This window comes from Pempheris klunzingeri, unplaced genomic scaffold (genome assembly GCF_042242105.1).
Source record: "Pempheris klunzingeri isolate RE-2024b unplaced genomic scaffold, fPemKlu1.hap1 Scaffold_179, whole genome shotgun sequence".
Classification (NCBI taxonomy): Eukaryota; Metazoa; Chordata; class Actinopteri; order Acropomatiformes; family Pempheridae; genus Pempheris; species Pempheris klunzingeri.
In genome coordinates, this window is record NW_027255082.1 from 5,901 (window position 1) to 22,059 (window position 16,159).

General features: G+C 47.8%; 1 protein-coding gene and 1 non-coding gene across 2 annotated transcripts; one reads left to right on the forward strand and one right to left on the reverse strand.

The window, feature by feature from the left end:
• Nucleotides 1–2,149: 2,149 nt before the first annotated feature.
• On the reverse strand, nt 2,150–13,632 carry LOC139225404 (calcium and integrin-binding family member 2-like). The gene is made up of 6 exons (XM_070856258.1): nt 13,576–13,632; nt 12,723–12,757; nt 10,338–10,449; nt 10,023–10,170; nt 7,869–8,064; nt 2,150–2,319 (listed from the first exon to the last, which is right to left on the reverse strand). Exons 1-6 carry the CDS (start codon nt 13,624–13,626, stop codon nt 2,298–2,300), a joined length of 564 nt encoding a protein of 187 aa, XP_070712359.1. The 5' UTR covers nt 13,627–13,632; the 3' UTR covers nt 2,150–2,297.
• Nucleotides 13,633–15,820: 2,188 nt separating this feature from the next.
• trnaq-cug (transfer RNA glutamine (anticodon CUG)) lies at nt 15,821–15,892 on the forward strand. Its single transcript has one exon. It is a non-coding gene; the product is annotated as a tRNA-Gln (tRNA).
• The last annotated feature ends 267 nt before the right edge of the window (nt 15,893–16,159 follow it).

A 16,159-nucleotide genomic window follows, 5' to 3' on the forward strand; every position in this document is an offset into this window, starting at 1 on the left:
CTCTATATTTTTGCCCGTCAGTCCCTATCTGAATGTGGTGACCAGGTGAGTGCAGGAGGCCCAGCAGACAGCAGGACTAGCAGACAGCAGGACTAGCAGACAGCAGGACCAGCAGACAGCAGGACCAGCAGACAGCAGGACCAGCAGACAGCAGGACCAGGCTGTTATCCAGCTGATGAGGGCCGCTGTGCTGCGGCAGCAGGAACATGGCGATGTCACCACAGTCGGCTGATCACAGTAATCAGGATAAATGTCCTGATGGTGTTTCAGTGCTGCAGCGATGAGTCTCCACCTGAACTGAGCGACCTCTGAACGGCAGCCTGAAACCCGAAGCCAGCGGCTGCAGCAGCAGGACAGTCGGCTCACTCGGTCACTTCCTCTGCACGTTTAAACCTGCGTCCATCTTCTCCATGTTAACACTGAACCAGACGACCGTGATGTTTAAGTAGTGATGAATTATCTCCATCATAAAGTGCCCGACCTGCTCGGCACAGTCACCGGATCACTGTCGGTACCACGGCGTGGTAACTGTGCTAAGTGATAAGCTTTAATGCTTTCACGCTGATTTACTCTCACACAGCAGCAGCCCAGTTAGAGGAGCCGGCAGGACAGTTCAAGCTTCATATTAAGTAGTGTTAAAGTTCTGTTCCGGCTCCGTTCTGGAGTCTCAGAACCATGGTGCTTTCTGGTGAACCAGCCCACGCTCACACCAGTTTAAGCGGAACCAAAGTGGGAGGATGTTACTCCACAACACGTATGGATTATCAGCAAGCTTTTGTTGACACGCCCACTGATGATGTCACTGTTCCTGAGGAAGAACCAACAATTTTTTGGTTCCAGCTGAGAACCAACTTCTCAGGTTCCAAACCATCTTTTTTCTCGGTTTGCACGCGCAGGCCGGTTCAAAATTAGGTTCGGGAACCGGAACCGGCACGGAGCCCCGCCGGTGTGAAAGCGCTATGTGGTGATACGTCAGACCGGAGGACACGTCCTGTCACCATGAGATCTGTGGAAAAGCCACCACAGAAAAGGTTCTGACAAGAACGGCTGAACAGGCTGGAGACCCCTCGAGTCCTCGGAATGTAAAACAGAGCCAGAGGACTTATCGTCCGTCTAATCTCAGGGGAAACACATACACCCGCTTTTCTTTTTCTTGACTTAGGTTGATCCAGCGCAGAGCTGGTTCTCAATCCTCACTAGCCCTGTTGTTAGCGCAGGTGCTAGCAGACCCGCTAACAAGCCTGCGGCTGGATACCAGTGAAGCTGCTCTGACTCAGACGTCCTCTGTTCATGCAGTGGACAGCACACTGCAGCTAACTAGGCTCAGCTAACAAGGCTAACCCCAAACGCCAAGATCAGTCTGAAGTCCACAGTGATGCAGATGGAGGACACGCCCCCGGAGGACACGCCCCTGGAGCGCTGCTGGTTTATTCAGGATTTCTTGTGCTTGTGATTGTTTTCATGCTTCAGGTTTGTCTGGACGGTCAATGACACATTAAGTATCAGTTTACAGAAAAGCCTTCAGGACTTCAGAGCAGAGATGTGAACTTGTCGGACGTCAGGACCTGAACCTGAAGCAGTTTCCTGTGATAAGAAGCTTCACGGAGCATCGAGCAACAGAAAAACGTTTTATTTGATTGGAGCCACAGAAGCTTTTCTACGGAGGGAGGAAAGTTAACAAAGCCAGAGTTTACAGGAGGTGACAGAGAGCCCTTCCATCAACTGAGCTACAGTTTACTGTGATTGTCGTTATGCACCCGAACGCATCACTACAGCGGACCAGCAGACGAGCGCCGGCGAGCAGCAGCTCACAGCGTGCACTTCAGGAGCAGAGGTTGCATAGCTCTTCACGGTTTTGCCCTTTAAATCTGTGCTTCTTCAGAAGAGTCCAGTCGCTGGATTTGAGCACTGAAGTCAGAAAAGCTCCGTCCTGTTTCCTCTGCAGCGCCCCCACATGTCTCTGAGGACCAGGACCGTCCAGAGGAGACGCCCCTCTGGTGTAAAACCAGCCCCCCCCCCCCCCCCCCCCGTGGTTTAGCGCCTGAACACATGAATGCTGAGAAACGTCTGTCAGTCACTGAACACCGAGTTAATCACAGACAAGTTTGATGCAGTAACGAAGGTCTCGGCTGTCTGTAAGATGCTCAACTGGAAAATGTGCTTCTGTGAGTCCAGACCAAACTCTGTGTCGGGGGGGGCAGCCGGCGGCGGACAGGACGGGCACTGAGTCGAGGCGGGTCCAAGGGTTCAGCTGGAGACCGGATCAGGAAACGGTGAGACGTCCGTCCTCTGCGGGATCATATTCGTATGTGGAAGTTACTGCAGAGACAAACACACAAACACACCGTGAGCTTCTGGGACAGGAACACACGTGAAGTCAGACGGCGGCTCTGGGGGCCGCTCGCCAACATCAGCATCATTCAGGACACATCTGGAGTTTTCATCACAGGTCGCCGTCTGCAGAGTCCAAACACAGCGAAGGAAACCAAACTGTTCCTGCAGCTGGTTTTTAAAAACTGGACTGAAATAAAATGCAGAAAGAACTCGACCAATCAGAAAAGTTCAGCGCTGGTTCCTCCAAAGGTTCCTTTATACCGACCAATCAGAGGACAGGACGCTTCTTTATAGACTGATACCGACCAATCAGAGGACAGGACGCTTCTTTATAGACTGATACCGACCAATCAGAGGACAGGACGCTTCTTTATAGACTGATACCGACCAATCAGACGACAGGACGCTTCTTTATACAGACTGATACCGACCAATCAGAGGACGCTTCTTTATAGACTGATACCGACCAATCAGAGGACGCTTCTTTATAGACTGATACCGACCAATCAGAGGACGCTTCTTTATACAGACTGATACCGACCAATCAGAGGACGCTTCTTTATAGACTGATACCGACCAATCAGAGGATCTGGACGCTTCTTTATAGACTGATACCGACCAATCAGAGGACAGGACGCTTCTTTATAGACTGATACCGACCAATCAGACGACAGGACGCTTCTTTATACAGACTGATACCGACCAATCAGAGGACGCTTCTTTATAGACTGATACCGACCAATCAGAGGACAGGACGCTTCTTTATAGACTGATACCGACCAATCAGAGGACGCTTCTTTATACAGACTGATACCGACCAATCAGAGGACGCTTCTTTATAGACTGATACCGACCAATCAGAGGATCTGGACGCTTCTTTATAGACTGATACCGACCAATCAGAGGACAGGACGCTTCTTTATAGACTGATACCGACCAATCAGACGACAGGACGCTTCTTTATACAGACTGATACCGACCAATCAGAGGACGCTTCTTTATAGACTGATACCGACCAATCAGAGGACAGGACGCTTCTTTATAGACTGATACCGACCAATCAGAGGACAGGACGCTTCTTTATAGACTGATACCGACCAATCAGACGACAGGACGCTTCTTTATACAGACTGATACCGACCAATCAGAGGACGCTTCTTTATAGACTGATACCGACCAATCAGAGGACGCTTCTTTATACAGACTGATACCGACCAATCAGAGGACGCTTCTTTATAGACTGATACCGACCAATCAGAGGACAGGACGCTTCTTTATAGACTGATACCGACCAATCAGAGGACAGGACGCTTCTTTATAGACTGATACCGACCAATCAGAGGACAGGACGCTTCTTTATACAGACTGATACCGACCAATCAGAGGACAGGACGCTTCTTTATAGACTGATACCGACCAATCAGAGGACAGGACGCTTCTTTATACAGACTGATACCGACCAATCAGAGGACAGGACGCTTCTTTATAGACTGATACCGACCAATCAGACGACAGGACGCTTCTTTATACAGACTGATACTGACCAATCAGAGGACGCTTCTTTATAGACTGATACCGACCAATCAGAGGACGCTTCTTTATACAGACTGATACCGACCAATCAGAGGACGCTTCTTTATAGACTGATACCGACCAATCAGAGGACGCTTCTTTATACAGACTGATACCGACCAATCAGAGGACGCTTCTTTACACAGACTGATACCGACCAATCAGAGGACGCTTCTTTATACAGACTGATACCGACCAATCAGAGGACGCTTGTTTACACAGACTGATACCGACCAATCAGAGGACGCTTCTTTATAGACTGATACCGACCAATCAGAGGACGCTTCTTTATAGACTGATACCGACCAATCAGAGGACGCTTCTTTATACAGACTGATACCGACCAATCAGAGGACGCTTCTTTACAGACTGATACCGACCAATCAGAGGACGCTTCTTTACACAGACTGATACCGACCAATCAGAGGACGCTTCTTTATACAGACTGATACCGACCAATCAGAGGACGCTTCTTTATACAGACTGATACCGACCAATCAGAGGACGCTTCTTTATAGACTGATACCGACCAATCAGAGGACGCTTCTTTATAGACTGATACCGACCAATCAGAGGACAGGACGCTTCTTTATAGACTGATACCGACCAATCAGAGGACAGGACGCTTCTTTATACAGACTGATACCAACCAATCAGAGGACGCTTCTTTATAGACTGATACCGACCAATCAGAGGACGCTTCTTTATAGACTGATACCGACCAATCAGAGGACAGGACGCTTCTTTATAGACTGATACCGACCAATCAGAGGACGCTTCTTTATAGACTGATACCGACCAATCAGAGGACGCTTCTTTATAGACTGATACCGACCAATCAGAGGACAGGACGCTTCTTTATACAGACTGATACCGACCAATCAGAGGACGCTTCTTTATACAGACTGATACCGACCAATCAGAGGACGCTTCTTTATAGACTGATACCGACCAATCAGAGGACGCTTCTTTATAGACTGATACCGACCAATCAGAGGACAGGACGCTTCTTTATAGACTGATACCGACCAATCAGAGGACGCTTCTTTATAGACTGATACCGACCAATCAGAGGACAGGACGCTTCTTTATACAGACTGATACCGACCAATCAGAGGACGCTTCTTTATACAGACTGATACCGACCAATCAGAGGACGCTTCTTTATAGACTGATACCGACCAATCAGAGGACGCTTCTTTATAGACTGATACCGACCAATCAGAGGACAGGACGCTTCTTTATAGACTGATACCGACCAATCAGAGGACAGGACGCTTCTTTATACAGACTGATACCGACCAATCAGAGGACGCTTCTTTATAGACTGATACCGACCAATCAGAGGATGCTTCTTTATAGACTGATACCGACCAATCAGAGGACGCTTCTTTATAGACTGATACCGACCAATCAGAGGACGCTTCTTTATAGACTGATACCGACCAATCAGAGGACGCTTCTTTATAGACTGATACCGACCAATCAGAGGACGCTTCTTTATAGACTGATACCGACCAATCAGAGGACGCTTCTTTACAGACTGATACCGACCAATCAGAAGACGCTTCTTTATACAGACTGATACCGACCAATCAGAGGACGCTTCTTTATAGACTGATACCGACCAATCAGAGGACGCTTCTTTATAGACTGATACCGACCAATCAGAAGACGCTTCTTTATACAGACTGATACCGACCAATCAGAGGACGCTTCTTTATAGACTGATACCGACCAATCAGAGGACGCTTCTTTATAGACTGATACCGACCAATCAGAGGACGCTTCTTTATAGACTGATACCGACCAATCAGAGGACGCTTGTTTACACAGACTGATACCGACCAATCAGAGGACGCTTCTTTATAGACTGATACCGACCAATCAGAGGACGCTTCTTTATAGACTGATACCGACCAATCAGAGGACGCTTCTTTATAGACTGATACCGACCAATCAGAGGATGCTTCTTTATACAGACTGATACCGACCAATCAGAGGACGCTTCTTTACACAGACTGATACCGACCAATCAGAGGACGCTTGTTTATACAGACTGATACCGACCAATCAGAGGACGCTTCTTTATAGACTGATACCGACCAATCAGAGGACGCTTCTTTATACAGACTGATACCGACCAATCAGAGGACGCTTCTTTATAGACTGATACCGACCAATCAGAGGACGCTTCTTTATAGACTGATACCGACCAATCAGAGGACGCTTCTTTATAGACTGATACCGACCAATCAGAGGACGCTTCTTTATAGACTGATACCGACCAATCAGAGGACGCTTCTTTATACAGACTGATACCGACCAATCAGAGGACGCTTCTTTATAGACTGATACCGGCCAATCAGAGGACGCTTCTTTATAGACTGATACCGACCAATCAGAGGACGCTTCTTTACACAGACTGATACCGACCAATCAGAGGACGCTTCTTTATAGACTGATACCGGCCAATCAGAGGACGCTTCTTTATAGACTGATACCGACCAATCAGAGGACGCTTCTTTATAGACTGATACCGGCCAATCAGAGGACGCTTCTTTATAGACTGATACCGACCAATCAGAGGACGCTTCTTTATACAGACTGATACCGACCAATCAGAGGACGCTTCTTTACACAGACTGATACCGACCAATCAGAGGACGCTTCTTTACACAGACTGATACCGACCAATCAGAGGACGCTTCTTTATAGACTGATACCGACCAATCAGAGGACGCTTCTTTATAGACTGATACGACCAATCAGAGGACGCTTCTTTACACAGACTGATACCGACCAATCAGAGGACGCTTCTTTATAGACTGATACGACCAATCAGAGGACGCTTCTTTATAGACTGATACGACCAATCAGAGGACGCTTCTTTATAGACTGATACGACCAATCAGAGGACGCTTCTTTATAGACTGATACGACCAATCAGAGGACGCTTCTTTATAGACTGATACCGACCAATCAGAGGACGCTTCTTTATAGACTGATACGACCAATCAGAGGACGCTTCTTTACACAGACTGATACCGACCAATCAGAGGACGCTTCTTTATAGACTGATACGACCAATCAGAGGACGCTTCTTTATAGACTGATACCGACCAATCAGAGGACGCTTCTTTATAGACTGATACCTGATACCGACCAATCAGAGGACGCTTCTTTATACAGACTGATACGACCAATCAGAGGACGCTTCTTTATAGACTGATACCGACCAATCAGAGGACGCTTCTTTATAGACTGATACCTGATACCGACCAATCAGAGGACGCTTCTTTATAGACTGATACCGACCAATCAGAGGACGCTTCTTTATAGACTGATACCGACCAATCAGAGGACGCTTCTTTATAGACTGATACCTGATACCGACCAATCAGAGGACGCTTCTTTATACAGACTGATACCGACCAATCAGAGGACGCTTCTTTATACAGACTGATACCGACCAATCAGAGGACGCTTCTTTATACAGACTGATACCGACCAATCAGAGGACGCTTCTTTACAGACTGATACCGACCAATCAGAGGACGCTTCTTTACAGACTGATACCGACCAATCAGAGGACGCTTCTTTATACAGACTGATACCGACCAATCAGAGGACGCTTCTTTACAGACTGATACCGACCAATCAGAGGACGCTTCTTTACAGACTGATACCGACCAATCAGAGGACGCTTCTTTATACAGACTGATACCGACCAATCAGAGGACGCTTCTTTATACAGACTGATACCGACCAATCAGAGGACGCTTCTTTACAGACTGATACCGACCAATCAGAGGACAGCAACACCTCCTCGTACAGATGGTAGTCAGGGGTCAGTTGTGGGAGGTTTGGCGGCCCCTGTGGTTTCAGGTCGTAACTGCAGGCACCAGATGCCCATATAAAGCCCCTCGGCTGGTTCAGGGTCGGGTAAAGCGGTCCTGTACCTCAGGAAGTCCGGTGCCTTGGAGATCATGTTCTCGAAGTCGGCGAAGGAGAGCTTGTCGTCTCCGTCGAGGTCGGCCTCCTCGATGGCTTTATCGCAGACCAGAGTGACCTCCTCCGGCGTCAGCTCCCCTTTGGTCAGCTTGTTCAGAGTCTTCCTCAGGTCCTCCTTACAGATGAAGCTGTCCCTGTTAAAGTCTGGAGCACGACACAAGCCGACAGGAGGCTGTTCAAATCCACACAACTTTATTTAAAACGCTTCTGAAGATCACACAGTTCACATGAAGGTCCTCACACTCCTGCTAATACAGGACTCCACGCTGAGCAAGCGACTGTGACTACTGACGACTGTTTGCATTGATATTCACTTCCTGGTCACTTTATCAGGTACACCTGTCCAGTACTAATACTACACAGTACAAATACTCTGTCAGCAGTAAAAGCACTAATACTACACAGTACAAATACTCTGACAGCAGTAAAAGCACTGACACTACACAGTACAAATACTCTGTCAGCAGTAAAAGCACTGACACTACACAGTACAAATACTCTGACAGCAGTAAAAGCACTGACACTACACAGTACAAATACTCTGACAGCAGTAAAAGCACTGACACTACACAGTACAAATACTCTGACAGCAGTAAAAGCACTAACACTACACAGTACAAATACTCTGACAGCAGTAAAAGCACTGACACTACACAGTACAAATACTCTGACAGCAGTAAAAGCACTAACACTACACAGTACAAATACTCTGTCAGCAGTAAAAGCACTAACACTACACAGTACAAATACTCTGTCAGCAGTAAAAGCACTAACACTACACAGTACAAATACTCTGTCAGCAGTAAAAGCACTAACACTACACAGTACAAATACTCTGACAGCAGTAAAAGCACTAACACTACACAGTACAAATACTCTGTCAGCAGTAAAAGCACTAACACTACACAGTACAAATACTCTGACAGCAGTAAAAGCACTAACACTACACAGTACAAATACTCTGACAGCAGTAAAAGCACTAACACTACACAGTACAAATACTCTGTCAGCAGTAAAAGCACTAACACTACACAGTACAAATACTCTGACAGCAGTAAAAGCACTAACACTACACAGTACAAATACTCTGTCAGCAGTAAAAGCACTAACACTACACAGTACAAATACTCTGACAGCAGTAAAAGCACTAACACTACACAGTACAAATACTCTGACAGCAGTAAAAGCACTAACACTACACAGTACAAATACTCTGACAGCAGTAAAAGCACTAACACTACACAGTACAAATACTCTGACAGCAGTAAAAGCACTAACACTACACAGTACAAATACTCTGTCAGCAGTAAAAGCACTAACACTACACAGTACAAATACTCTGACAGCAGTAAAAGCACTAACACTACACAGTACAAATACTCTGTCAGCAGTAAAAGCACTAACACTACACAGTACAAATACTCTGTCAGCAGTAAAAGCACTAACACTACACAGTACAAATACTCTGTCAGCAGTAAAAGCACTAACACTACACAGTACAAATACTCTGACAGCAGTAAAAGCACTAACACTACACAGTACAAATACTCTGACAGCAGTAAAAGCACTAACACTACACAGTACAAATACTCTGTCAGCAGTAAAAGCACTAACACTACACAGTACAAATACTCTGACAGCAGTAAAAGCACTAACACTACACAGTACAAATACTCTGTCAGCAGTAAAAGCACTAACACTACACAGTACAAATACTCTGTCAGCAGTAAAAGCACTAACACTACACAGTACAAATACTCTGTCAGCAGTAAAAGCACTAACACTAAACAGTACAAATACTCTGTCAGCAGTAAAAGCACTAACACTACACAGTACAAATACTCTGACAGCAGTAAAAGCACTAACACTACACAGTACAAATACTCTGTCAGCAGTAAAAGCACTAACACTACACAGTACAAATACTCTGTCAGCAGTAAAAGCACTAACACTACTCAATGGACAAACTGTTGCTCGCTACAGACAAGAATAATTAACTTAACTAAACTACTTTAGATATTTAGAGCCAACCAGCCTGGAGAATCATCTGGATCAGGACTACGTGGACCAGCAGCTCTCTGTGGTCCTAACAAGCGTCTCACCGTAGATTTTGAAGGCGTAGATGGTCTTCAGCTCTCTGGGGGAAGTTTCACAGAGGGCAGAAAACATGTCAACAAAGTCGTTGAAGCTGAGGTTCCCCTGACCGTCCTCCGAGAACGTCTCCACAATCCGGTCTCTGAACGGGTTCTCCTGTCAGCACAAACACGCCACAGCGTTACCACGGTAATTCTTTACTTCATTATTTAATGGAATAATAGAAATGATCCTTTCATGGAAACATTCATTCATTCACTGGGGGGTCACTGGGGGGTCACTGGGGGGTCACTGGGGGGTCACCAGGTGAGGACCGACTGTACCTTCAGCTCAGGCATGGTGATGATGAGCGCCAGAGGAACTCTGATGTCGGGACTGTTGGTGTAGTCCAGCGGCACTAAATGGGGAGCAAGCTCACGATATCGACCATGTAGCCTAGAGGACAGAGGACAGAAGGACAGAAGGACAGAGGGACAGAGGACAGAAGGACAGAAGGACAGAGGGACAGAGGACAGAGGGACAGAGGACAGAAGGACAGAAGGACAGAAGTACAGAGGGACAGAGGACAGAAGGACAGAGGACAGAAGGACAGAGGGACAGAGGACAGAAGGACAGAGGACAGAAGGACAGAGGGACAGAGGACAGAAGGACAGAGGACAGAAGGACAGAGGGACAGAGGATAGAAGGACAGAGGACAGAGGGACAGAAGGACAGAAGTACAGAGGGACAGAAGGACAGAGGACAGAAGGACAGAAGTACAGAAGGACAGAGGACAGAAGGACAGAGGGACAGAGGATAGAAGGACAGAGGACAGAGGGACAGAAGGACAGAAGTACAGAGGGACAGAAGGACAGAGGGACAGAAGGACAGAGGACAGAGGGACAGAAGGACAGAGGACAGAAGGACAGAAGTACAGAGGGACAGAGGACAGAAGGACAGAGGACAGAGGGACAGAAGGACAGAAGTACAGAGGGACAGAGGATAGAAGGACAGAGGACAGAGGGACAGAAGGACAGAAGTACAGAGGGACAGAGGACAGAAGGACAGAGGGACAGAGGACAGAAGGACAGAAGGACAGAGGGACAGAGGACAGAAGGACAGAAGTACAGAGGGACAGAAGGACAGAGGGACAGAAGGACAGAGGACAGAAGGACAGAGGACAGAGGGACAGAAGGACAGAGGGACAGAAGGACAGAGGACAGAGGACAGAAGGACAGAAGTACAGAGGGACAGAAGGACAGAGGACAGAGGGACAGAAGGACAGAGGACAGAAGGACAGAGGACAGAGGGACAGAAGGACAGAGGGACAGAAGGACAGAGGACAGAGGACAGAAGGACAGAAGTACAGAGGGACAGAAGGACAGAGGACAGAGGGACAGAAGGACAGAGGACAGAAGGACAGAGGACAGAGGGACAGAAGGACAGAGGGACAGAAGGACAGAGGACAGAGGACAGAAGGACAGAGGGACAGAAGGACAGAGGACAGAGGGAAAGAAGGACAGAGGACAGAAGGACAGAAGGACAGAAGGACAGTGGACAGAAGGACAGAGGACAGAAGGACAGAAGGACAGAGGACAGAGGACAGAAGGACAGAAGGACAGAGGACAGAAGGACAGAAGGACAGTGGACAGAAGGACAGAGGACAGAAGGGCAGAGGACAGAAGGACAGGGGACAGAAGGACAGAAGGACAGAGGACAGAAGGACAGAAGGACAGGAGGACAGGAGGACAGGAGGACAGAGGACAGAAGGACAGAAGGACAGAGGACAGAAGGACAGAAGTACAGAGGACAGAAGGACAGAAGGACAGAGGACAGAGGACAGAAGGACAGAAGGACAGAGGACAGAAGGACAGAAGGACAGAAGGACAGAAGGACAGAGGACAGAAGGACAGGGGACAGAAGGACAGAGGACAGAAGGACAGAAGGACAGAGGACAGAGGACAGAGGACAGAGGACAGGAGGACAGAGGACAGAGGACAGAGGACAGAAGGACAGAGGACAGGAGGACAGGAGGACAGGAGGACAGGAGGACAGAGGACAGAAGGACAGAGGACAGAAGGACAGAAGGACAGGAGGACAGGAGGACAGGAGGACAGAGGACAGAAGGACAGAGGACAGAAGGACAGGAGGACAGGAGGACAGAAGGACAGAGGACAGAGGACAGAGGACAGAAGGACAGAGGACAGAAGGACAGAAGGACAGTGGACAGAGGACAGAAGGACAGAGGACAGAAGGGCAGAGGACAGAAGGACAGAAGGACAGGGGACAGAAGGACAGAAGGACAGAGGACAGAAGGACAGAAGGACAGAGGACAGAAGGACAGAGGACAGAAGGACAGAAGGACAGAGGACAGAAGGGCAGGGGACAGAAGGACAGAAGGACAGAGGACAGAGGACAGAAGGACAGAGGACAGAAGGACAGAAGGACAGAGGACAGAAGGACAGAAGGACAGAAGGACAGAGGACAGAAGGACAGAAGGACAGAAGGACAGAAGGACAGAGGACAGAAGGACAGAAGGACAGAAGGACAGAGGACAGAAGGACAGAAGGACAGAGGACAGAAGGACAGAAGGACAGAAGGACAGAGGACAGAAGGACAGAAGGACAGAAGGACAGAGGACAGAAGGACAGAAGGACAGAGGACAGAAGAACTGTCTTATCTGTGACATTTTCACATTCCCAGTTTTTGCTATGAATGTCTGAACTCACCTCAGGACTTGTTTCCTGGTGAAGAAGCAGCAGTCCTGAAACACACAGAGGACAGAGACGGTCACAGAGGACAGAGACGACCTGCTGGTCCGGGTCCTCTGGGACCTGCTGGTCCAGGTCCTCGGGGACCAGCTGGTCCGGGTCCTCGGGGACCTGGGAGGGAGGATCTGATTTCACAGCATCAGTCAGCAGCAGGATGCAGAGGAGGCTGGAGCTCAGCCAATCAGAGGAGGAGAGGAGTCCTGCCCCACCCACTGAGGTGTTCTACTGAACACCTCCACCCTCTACCTGAACACCTCCACCCTCTACCTGAACACCTCCACCCTCTACCTGAACACCTCCACCCTCTACCTGAACAGAACATCCATGTTCTAACAGAACAACAGCCTCTGACCTCATCCATGTTCTTATATTAGCAGGCTAAACCCAGACCTAGTACGGACACAGACCCAGACCTAGTACGGACACAGACCCAGACCTAGTACGGACCCAGACCTAGTTCGGACCCAGACCTAGTTCGGACCCAGACCTAGTACAGACACAGACTCAGACCCAGTACAGACCGAGACCTAGTACGGACCCAGACCTAGTACAGACACAGACCCAGAACCAGTACAGACCCAGACCTAGTACGGACCCAGACCTAGTACAGACCGAGACCCAGTACGGACCCAGACCCAGACCCAGTACAGACCCAGACCTAGTACGGACCCAGACCTAGTATAGACACAGACCCAGAACCAGTACAGACCCAGACCTAGTACGGACCCAGACCCAGTACAGACCCAGACCCAGTACAGACCCAGACCTAGTACGGACCCAGACCCAGACCCAGACCCAGTACGGACTGTACCTGATACGCCTCCAGCTGCTCGTCGGTGAAGGTTGTCTGCTTGTTGCCCATCGTGCTCGGCTGGTTCTCCCATCACAGAGCTGCATCACAGTGGAGCTCTCTGCTGGTCCCAGGTCTGCCTTCATCCATCCAGCACCACCCCACCTACGGTCCAGGCCACTGCCTGTCTGATCCAGGACACGGTCCTGATCCAGGATCCAAGATCCAGGTCTGGGTCCTCTTCGTGTGCTCGTTACAGCGGAGCTCTTTGCTGCTGTCTGAGCAGAGAGAGGGAGGAGATTATTACGCCTCAGGGGAGGAGGGGGAGGAGGGGGAGGGGGAGGGGGAGGAGGAGGGAGAGGGGCGAGGAGGAGGGAGAGCCCGTCTGTGCTTCAGGACACAGTCAGAGAGGAGAGGGGCAAGGGGCGGTACCAGTTTGCTGCCTTCAGGTGCTGCTCGTACATCTGGCTTTGCAGTGGGAGTTACAGTCAGGTGTCTCCAGCTGTCCACTGCAGAGGCCTGATGATTCGGAGCAGGTGATTGGTCGACTCCTTCTGCTGGACAACAACATCGATCACATGACATCCAGAGCTCACACCACGCCTCCTTTGAACTGAACCAGGCCAGTTTGAACTGAACCAGACCAGTTTGAACTGAACCAGGCCAGTTTGAACTGAACCAGACCAGTTTGAACTGAACCAGGCCAGTTTGAACTGAACCAGACCAGTTTGAACTGAACCAGGCCAGTTTGAACTGAACCAGACCAGTTTGAACTGAACCAGACCAGTTTGAACTGAACCAGACCATGTAGCGAACGCTACATGCTAACGCTACATGCCCGTGTTTGTTGGCCCTGTGTTAGCTTAGCCCCACAAAGTGCCCCCCCCCCGCGTCCCCACAGCGGGAGTGTGATCCCCACCAGGTACAAGAACACACAGAATGTATTTGTAGGTAATAAGAACTAAAAACCATATAATAACATTATTATTCATCTAATTTCTATGTAATTAGTGACAGAAACTAAACTTAGTGACAAACACACGCCTCCAAATTAAAAACACTGTTGATAAAGTGCTGAGTTGTTCACATTTTTATGGTTATTTTATATTTCGTCTATATTTGTTTGGTATTTATCCCATAATGACTTATTCAGTTTATTTTGAACACTTACGTCTTCATTGTCATCCACTTCAACATTTGTCTCGCAGATATTTTTGCAGCACAAGATAATACTTTTTTTTCTTCAGATTATTGATCTTCTCTGGTCGGGACTGAAGCTCAGAGCTAAAACTGTTGTGTTCTGCTCTTTGAATAGAAAGTTTGTTTTCATTTGTTTACTTCATTATTTTACCGTGTGGTGCTTGTTCATGTGATGCTTCCTGTTGTGACACAGTTGGGGAACAGGTGACCTGCTGTGTTACACTGACACCTGCTGGCCGGAAGTGACGGCTGCACACACCTCATGATGTGTTCACAGCCTTCTGGACTTTCATGTTGTGATTTAATGTGTGATTTTTCCATGAAAAATCCATGAAAAGCTGAAAGTGGAATTGATTATTGATTGTGTGATTGGTTATATTGATCTGCTAAACAAGTAAACACATGAAAACCTTCTTTTTAATACTAAATTCATTAAAGTAAAACTAGTTCGGCTTTGGCCCTGAGATAAGCTAAGTTAACACGGGTCAACAAACACACACTAGCGTGTAGCATTAGCATGTAGCATTAGCATGTAGCTTGGAGCCATAAAACCCTTCTATCAGAGATCAGCGATGTGGGATTTAATCCTGGAGACACCGACTACACAGCAGCTCTGAGTCGGAGTGGTTCTAGTTTAAACTGGTGTGGTTTAGTTTAAACTGGTCTGTGTCAGTGTGACGCTGTTACCGTCTACGGAAGCCGATGAGGTGAAGCGAGCCGCCCCGGGTGGCGCTCTGCCGATCCGATCCGTATGTTTTATAAAAGCGTTTAGTTTGTGGTGTATTCCTTTACGAGTGTCTGTATATTCTGTGTGCTCAAAAATAAAGAATGAAATAAAACAAAATAAAATAAAATCAATACCAGCTCCGGGCGGATATGACATCACATGTGCCCAGCCAACAGGAAACTACAAAAACAAAATGATTTTTATTTAAGTACTAAATGAATCAATGTTGAGGAGCGTTTATATTCATGGTGCTGTGACGTTAAACCAGAAACACCGGACAGAATCGATCACTGGGGTGATTGGCTTTATATCGGTAAAGGTGGCAGCAGGTGGTCATGTGGTTCCATGGTGTAATGGTTAGCACTCTGGACTCTGAATCCAGTGATCCGAGTTCAAATCTCGGTGGAACCTGGTTGTTGTTTTGTTTGCAGCAGAGTCAGAATCAGTTCACTGACTTTTGGTGAAGCCAGAACACAAAAACCAAACTGTGTCAGAGGTTTTCTCACATCTGCTGTCAGCAAATACACTCGAAGTACTAAAGGTAAAAGTGATGATGCAGCACTATAGTATAGTAATATGATATTGATTGTAGTTATTTATCACTGATGTGTTCATCACTCTAATAGAGCAGCTGCTAAATGATCAATAAATGTTGATCTTAATCTGTGATAATTAGTC